The sequence below is a fragment of the Vicia villosa genome, linkage group LG1, assembly GCF_029867415.1.
Source record: "Vicia villosa cultivar HV-30 ecotype Madison, WI linkage group LG1, Vvil1.0, whole genome shotgun sequence".
Lineage (NCBI taxonomy): Eukaryota > Viridiplantae > Streptophyta > Magnoliopsida > Fabales > Fabaceae > Vicia > Vicia villosa.
This window is the reverse complement of record NC_081180.1, coordinates 24,419,718-24,428,621: the sequence shown is the minus strand read 5'-3', so window position 1 is coordinate 24,428,621 and position 8,904 is coordinate 24,419,718. Positions and strand designations below refer to the sequence as shown.

Here is an 8,904-nt window from a genome sequence, read left to right as displayed (position 1 = left end):
GGGAGAATATTGAAAACCAAAGGAGAAACCTGGTAGAAACTATAACGGAAAAAACTCAGTTTGAGGTGGAGTTTCCTACTATGGATACTAGTAGTAGTGAGGGAACAGTTACAGAGATCTCTGATTATCATTTGACTCATGATAAGGTAAGGAGGGTTATTGTAACTTCTCAAAGGGACGGTTATGCTAGCCTTAGATATTATGTTTTTAATGTGGCTGAAGGAATGCAAAAGAAAAGAAGAAAAACCTTCAGGGAGGCATTTGAAAACAGGTGGAGTCAAAGGTGGTTGAAAAATCATACTCGTAGGCATGTTAAATTACATAAGAATAAAAGGGTAGTTGGAAACAAGTGGATGCAAGTGGCAAGATCAAGATTCAATGGTTGTTTGAATTTGATCAAGGTTATTGATTAGAGTTTCAACTTGGTAGAGAGTAGCAATGTTGATGATTGTTAAATTGGTATCAACACGGTTTAAAGTCAAGGTGGAGATTGTTGGAATATGCCTTAAAACCTTTGTTGACAAAGAGAAAGAAACCTTTGTTGGAACTGAGTTTTTAATCATTTTGTAGTTAATGTTTGCTAAAATAGACTTTCATAAAATTAAGTGGGTCTACGTTAGTAAACCCACATATATATATATAATTAAGATACTAAAACATCAAGTAAATAAGAGAAAAAGCAAAAAGCCGAATCCGTAACCGGTTACACAAAACTTTTAACCAGTTACAACAGCAAATAATAGAAAAGTAACTATCAGATATAACTGATTACTACAAATGGATAACATATTACAACAACTCAAAAAATATTTTTTTCAATTTATTTGATTTATTTTAATGTGTATAACCAATTACATCTCGTGTAAACTGGTTAGAAATACTCAAAATTTGTTAAAAATATTATGATTACTTATCAAAATTATTTTTCTACGGTTAAATTATCGTAAACAAAAACGTCAAAATAAATTATGGTAAGCAAAATTAGTATCCACATTCTTTTTTTTTTTGGTTACAATGAGGGCCAAAGCCCGAAGCGAAAACTAAAACGCAACAAATCTCAAAGAGACACAACCATTTTTGTCTCTCTCAACAATTTCATCCAGCCATCCAGGAATCTCTTGAAAGAACTTGAAACCACCCTGAAGATTCTTCCCTTCCTTAGCAAGAACGTGAGCACAAACATTACTATCTCTAAAGATATGATTTAACTCCACCTCTTCAAAATCTCCCATCAAAGCTCTAATATGGATAATAAGATTGTAGCTCCTACGATTTAGCTTGTTATTCATACTGATATTATCAATAGCTACTTTCGAATCAGACTCAATTTCGACCTTCGTAAACCCTTGCTCCCTAACCATTCTTAAGCCAACATATATTCCCCAAAGCTCCGCCATTAACGGACTACACTTGCCTATGAAATTTGCAAAACCACCACACCAATTACCATGCTCGTCCCAGATACACCCACCACAAGCAGCAATACTGTTCCCTTGAGCACCATCTATGTTAAGCTTAACAAAAGCTTGCTTCGGACACTCCCAAGCTACAAGACAATTCTCGATAGTCCTGTTAAGGACTTTCTTGTTGATCATGACAGCATTTTTATAGTCTTTAACTCCTCCCTCTATAATCATCCCCACATCATAAGGTCTCACAAAGTTCTCTTCATGAGTTTCTTTATTCCTCCAAGCCCAAATAACATGGCAACCCATAGCCCAATAATTGCACCATTCCAAATCATTCATCCTTTTGCTTGAGAGGTTAAGTAAGATCCAGTCATGGATATCTGCATGATAGAAATCATTGGTTATATGCATAGGAATCTTATTCTGCCACACTTGCTTCGCGAAACGACAATCACGGAGAGCGTGTAGCGTATGCTCGCTAGCAGCCCCACAAAGCCTGCACTTTGCATTTCCAAAACCTGTAGCAAACATTCTCTGGTTAGTGAGCAGCCTATCATGGTTGAGGAGCCAGATAAAACTTCGCACTCGCTCCAGAACCTGCAGCTGCCAAATAAGGTTCCACATTATTTCCGTCGTGTGGTCCGTCTCCTGCATCATCACCCGATACATATGCCCTATGGAGAAACTTTCATTTTCATTCGTCGAAATTATAAAATTATCTTCGCTATCATCATTCACAGGAGGAAGAATAGTCTCTATACTCAGTTTGAGCTTGTTTGGAATCCAATCTATGATTTGCCAATTCCTAGATCCATCTTCGCCAACCAAATCAGTTACTCTAGCATTAACCAAATAATCCGGAATTACGACACCACTTTCACAGATGTTCTCCCCTTTATCAATCCAATTATCCGTCCACGCCTGAATCGTATGCCCATTGCCAATTCTCCAAAGCCCCACATCCAACAAGTTGGGATGTGTTTTCACAATTGCTTTCCAGAGATTCGAATCCGAACTCTTCGCTGTCAGATTCCTTCTAATCGTATCAGGCCGATACTTCCCCTTCAAGATGCTACACCATAAGTCCTCATCACCATTGAGAATTTTACAACGCAATTTCATGATACACGATTTATTCATGACAATAAGATCTCGCAACCCAAGTCCACCATCTTTCTTAGCCATAGTAACCTTATCCCACCCTACGACATGATATTTCCTCTTCGTCTCCGTATCGCCCCAAATAAAGTTTCTTTGTATTTTTTGAATATCCTTAATACAGGAAATATGGAGTAAGTTTGTCATCATAGGATACACTGGTATAGCTTCTATCACACTCTTGGCTAGAGTGACTCTGCCAGTAAAGGAGAGATTCCTTGCTTTCCAACTCGTAAGCTTCGCTGCTATCTGATCCAACACATACGCAAAATCATTCTTCCTTATAGCCTTACCAGTTAAGGGGATACCCAAATACTTGCCGAAACCATCTGTCTCCTTAATATTCGCAAGATTAGCCAATTTGGCTCTCACCCCTTTAGGAACATTATTAGAAAAGAGCATACTAGATTTTTCTTTGCTGATTTCTTGACCTGACATTTTACAAAATATCTCCAGAGTTTCATTAACACAAGACTTGTTTCTCCGTCGCTTCACCGAAAATAAGCAGATCATCCGCAAAGATCAAATGCGAGATGTTAGCTCCATTTATACCAACTTTGAAAGGCTTCCACGTTCTTATAACCATGGCAAATTAACTTTGAATAACGAGCGAATTTCTTGTAGTGTGAGAAGAATAAAGTAAAGTTAAATTATTGGAGCGCACTTGCACTGTTGCACACATCATAGAGTATCTATTTCAATAATGGAATAATAAGAAAGAAGAAAAAAGAAAAACATCTGTAATTGTTTCAACTCTCAACAAGTCTAGCTTCTCTGTCTTTCCTTACAACAACTGTATTCATTTCATTTTCAATTATGCATACTAAATTATTCCCTGTTACCCATCTCCTATATAAACAGCTGTAACCCCTTAATTAACCATAAGGGGCATAACTGTAAATTCTTATTAAATATTCTTTTCTTTTATATTAAAAATCTTTTTAAATAAAAGTTAGATATGATTTATATACGCGTGTGAAGCAATAACGCGAGTCACGTTAAAGTCAAGTGGCAGCATTCGTAAATAAGACCAAAATCCAATGGCATTTTTGAATAACCTTTTGCTTATATTACGATAACAGAGCCTCTTGTTAGAATTCTCAACTCGAGTAAACAAACCAGCCATGGGAACCAGAAACAGCTTCTTTCTTATCTCTGCAATCTTAGCCGTCCACGTGGCGTTTTCATCCTCCATCACCTTTGATTTCGCCGACAACAATCTCGGCAACTTCCTCCTCCCGTTGAACATCGGCTGCCGTGGATCTATCGCCGAATGTAGCCTTGAAGATACCGAGTTTCTGATGGAGTCTGAGAGCAACAGGCGCATTTTAGCAGGAACTAGGTACATCAGCTATGGTGCGCTGAGGAGGAACACTGTCCCTTGCTCACGACGAGGTGCTTCGTATTACAATTGTCGACCTGGTGCTCAGGCGAATCCCTACCACCGTGGATGCAGTGCCATCACTCGATGCAGGCGTTGAAGTTATTATTTCCATTTTCTCTGATTTACTTTGTTTTTATTTTTTTATTTTTTTATATATAATTTTGTAATTGATGATAATAGATCTTGTTGTTATGTACTACTAGTAGTAGTATAGTAGAATAGAGAAATTGAAGTAGTAGAGTTGAATAAAATGAAATTCGATGCTGTTTGTATTATTATTCATTTGAGACTTGAGAAGATTACTATCATCAATAATTTATATTATTAATTCTTGTTGATTCAAGGTAGTTTCTTTTTATGTTTGTGCTTTTTCTTGAGTTAATTTGGGCAGTGTTTGGTTGTTTGGAAAGGTAATGTGAAATGAAATTTATAAGTGCTTTTTTGGGATGATAATGGGAGTGGACAGTATAGGATCTAAAATGTGACTTTTTTGGGTTTTGGCTTTTTGATATGTGGCTTGAGAAAGAAGGAGAGTGGCATCTGTATGGGTGGTGTTTTGTTCCTCTTTGCTACCTTTTCTCTTTTTCATTGTTGAAATGATATTGAGGAAAGTTCCTTAAGGTGAAGTAAAGTACATTAAGAAGCTTGTTTGCCAAATTTCATTTCTATTTTAAAAAATTGTCCTAATAACTAGGGTTTTAATGACATTAGTTAATAAAATAACAAAAATGAAGTATGTCTTGAAAGCACAATTTGATATATTTTGATCAATTTTAAATTGTAACAAAATATAAGTAAGATTTGGTCAATTTTAAATTGTAACAAAATATAAGTAAAATTTCACTTTGACACTATATTTTATAATAACTTACTAAAATTGTCCTTAATTTAATTTAATTAATGATATTATTTAAGATAAGTTTTTATATTATTTATGTTCGTATTCAAGGATTAATTAAATATAAAACCAAGCAATTAGGCTCGGCTTGAGTGGCAAACGAAAGTTCGAAGAATACAGAGTTTAATTTTTGGTGGGAACAGTATCATGACTTCTCGGCACGAACTCTGAATTACTAGAGTCTCATTCCTCTAGAAACCAGAGTGCATACAAAATTGTGTCTTTTGTCTATAAATTGTATTGGAGAAAGTACATGTGTCAACATTTTTTTATAAAATAGAATTTACATTCAAATAGAAAAAAAATAAGACTAAATTACAGTTGGGGAACTAAAATTGTAATTTAGAAAGGAAAAAAAAATACTATATTCATTTCAAAATAAATAAATAATTGCTTTAGTTGATAAACTCACATTCATTAAAAAAAATATAAATAACTAAAATAGGGTGTTTGTGTTTGTTTCGTAGATTGCAAATTTATTTTCAAGAATATAGGTTAAAATATTTTTCATTCTCATATTTTATTCAAAGTTTTCTAAAATTATACTTAGGAATTTGTTTGTTTCGTAGATTGCAAATTTATTTTCAGGAATATAGGTTGAAATATTTTTCATTCTCATATTTTATTCAAAGTTTTCTATAATTATGATTTTTTTATACTCGTGAATTTATTTTACACATAATTTTGTCATTTTTCATTTTCATGTTATTGGATGAGAATCTTACATTCCCATGATAAATAACCATCCATAATTTCTCACTCCTAAGTATTTCAACTCATTTATTTTATATTTTAAATTAAATATATTTATAAATATTCTAAGAAAATTAAAAAATTTCACCAAACATCCCGACGGAATAAAATTCCCAAGAATAATGTTTCAAGAATGACATTTCTAAGATTATACTTTTAATTTTTAAAATAAACACACCCAAAGAATAATATTTGCTAAAATAGTTTTATTATTAATTGAAGTATTTCTCTCTATTATAAATACAAAATAAAACATTAAATAAGAAAGGTGGTAAGCAATATTAATTACAAAAGTGTGTAAAATATTAATAAGAAAGGTGGTAAAACATTAAAATTAGAAGAAGTATCGATAGTTTTGTAACAAAACTTTCTATACAACTTAGTTTGGGATAAGGAATTGTTGTGACTTGTGATCGGTTAAAATTGAGTTAAAGTTATACATTAAATAGAAAAGTTGAACTTAGTTTATGATTCACAAAACAAAACTCATATATTTAATGGCGTATTTTTATGAATAAAAATATGGCTTTTCTCATAAAAATATGGCTTTTAAATATAATTTTATTAGGCATACAATATGAAGACGGCAAAGGTCTTGTTTTTCTCCCGGCCTCCATGCCGCATATATCGCACCTATCTATTTTTAATGGCTTTTCTATTACTCGTTTGATTTGTCACCGTAACTTACTCACTTTACTACTAGAAAAATACTTAATAGTAAAAAAATAGAAAAAAAAATACAAGAATAAAATTCAACAATTTATTATCACCACAACTTCATAATTCCTATTAAAAACTAAATTAAATTTAAAATTAATTTAAAATTCCCCTCTAAAATAATGACATGTGTACATTCTTCTATTTCTTTTTCAATTTGTATAATACTAAATAGCACTCCTCTTGATACTAATCTGTTTATTTTATTGTAGTCCTTAATCCCAAAATAACCTATATAGTTTGGTAATTTACATGTATTAGAAAAATGTTATTAAAATGGAAAGAAATATATTTTTATTAAATGTTTAAATGCATCTTTGGTCTCTGTAAGTTAGTGAATATTTGATTTTAGTCTTTGTAAGTTTATTTTTTTGATCTGAGTCCCTGTATTTCACTTTCGCGTTCGTTTTAGTCCCTAAAATCAAAATCTGTAGGAAAATTCGCAGGAAACCTGCAAATTTTCCTGCGGATTTTGGCTTTAGGGACTAAACTGCAAGCAAAAAGTAAGATATAGGGACTCAGACCAACAAAAAAAAACTTACAGGATGAAAACCAAAAACTCGCTAACTTAAAGGGACCAAAAGTGCATTTAAACCTTTATTAAATTATATTGATCAATTTGTGTATTAAGTTTAATCACAAAAAAAAAATTTCTCCAACCTTTCTCGCTTTAAGATAAGTTATTTTGTTGAGGTGTGTCAACAGCAGCTCTAAGTTAACTCTCAAGAGTTGGTTTAGTGATAGAGACTTGAGTTTTGAGAGTCTGTTTCTCTCAAGGTCTTGAGTTCGAGTTCAACTAGGTACTAATAATTTTTTTATTGGGTATGTTCATACAGAACTGTATTCTGACTTTAAACGGGACCCTCACTAATAGACGGTATCAAATATTTGTCACCACTACAACAATAAAACTCTCATAATCATCCTCATTGAGGCAACTATAATGTGAACAAAATCATCATTGTATCTTCTAGGGACAATCCTTTTTAAAATTACTAATTTTATAAAAAAAACAAAAACATTTTAGCCTTTAACTTATCAAAACACCCCAGATTTAAACTTCATTATACTCTTGCACCTTACAGTCACTCCTTGGAGCTTACAGACGTGTGAACTTTATCTAAGGTGATAGTATCTTCCTTAAGATAAATAAATACATCTCTGAATTGCTTAAATGTTGGAACAATTAGGGTTTTCAAGAAATTGAAGAAGAAGAAGAAGAAAAAGAGAAAAACTATATTATGAAAAACGATTTTATTAAAATATAGTCGCAACATTTTAAAGAGCTATATGCTCAAAGCAAGGAAATATCAGTTTCAAACATTAGAAATGTTTTTTCTGCATTTGCATTCCTTCATTGAGAACTTTTCCAAGCTTTTTTAGGTTCTAAAATTTCATTATCTTCAGTGTTGACGTAGTAACGTGGCAAGCAAAAGATTGGAAGTATTACTCCAGGAATTATCGTGTCCACAGAGAATGGTCTGCTTAGAATGCCATTCAACAGTTTCTTTGTTTCTGAGCTCGGATTTGAATGAACAAAAAGAATAAGATATAAACAGGAAAATAAATACATTCTTCTGAGAGAATAACTTATCAGGCCTGAATATACATTACTCACAAACTTAAACCTATCGATCAGTTGCACTCAACCTACGATACTCATCATTATCATCACATATCTCTCAAATTAGTGTTCATCTCTGAAGCACCAACGAGACGTATCACAACCTAGGTTATCTCTAACGCAATGTTGCGTGAACATCCATATTCTCGCGTCGGCGATCTCTCACGCGTAACTCAAACACGGAAGTATTAAGCTTCGATACAAAGTGATTGTTAAATCTAAATCCATCTCTAGAGTCTAGAAGCTAACAAAAATCTATCGCTAATCAGAATCTATGAGGCATATCTCTACAACAACACAAATCTCAAACATAAATGCAAAAAGAAATCAAACACAGAAGTATTAAGCTTCGATACAAAGTGATTGTTAGCTCTAAATCCATCTCTAGAGTCTAGAGGCTAACAAAAATCTATCCTAATCAGAATCTGTGAGGCATATCTCTACAACAACACAAATCCCAAACATAAATGCAAAAAGATTAGGAAAGATAACAATAACGATTTGTAAAGCAAGTTTTATACAACTCCATGAGAGATTAATATACATATGTTCAAAGTAAATATACATACAAACCCAACAAATAGAAAATACATAGAGAAGAGAAAAGATAAATCAGAATCTCTCAGATTGTCAACACCGATTGAAGCAAATCCACCTCTTAAACATCAAAATGCATAGTTCATTGTTGTTTTCGAGCCTCTCTCATCAAAAGAATGAAGGTGATGGTGTATAGACCTAAAAAGGCCCAACCCATAACCTAAAAATATGTTTTTTTGCCCTAAATATAAGTTTGAAACCCACAGATCCCGCTTAGCGGTAGCAGAGCCTGCTAAGCCCGGTTTGAAGCGTTGGAAAACTCATTCAATGCTCTATATAACAATGAATAAATATCAATGAAATTGATGATTTTTCTCATTTTTTTTTTGAACCTTATTCTTTGATGAATTGCTAAAAAATGCAT

General features: G+C 32.8%; 1 protein-coding gene across 1 annotated transcript; it reads left to right on the top strand.

Annotated features, from left to right (window-relative positions):
• The first annotated feature begins 3,651 nt into the window (after window positions 1-3,651).
• LOC131602957 (protein RALF-like 33) lies at window positions 3,652-4,294 on the top strand. Its single transcript, XM_058875186.1, has one exon. It carries the CDS (start codon window positions 3,692-3,694, stop codon window positions 4,046-4,048), a length of 357 nt encoding a protein of 118 aa, XP_058731169.1. The 5' UTR covers window positions 3,652-3,691; the 3' UTR covers window positions 4,049-4,294.
• The last annotated feature ends 4,610 nt before the right edge of the window (window positions 4,295-8,904 follow it).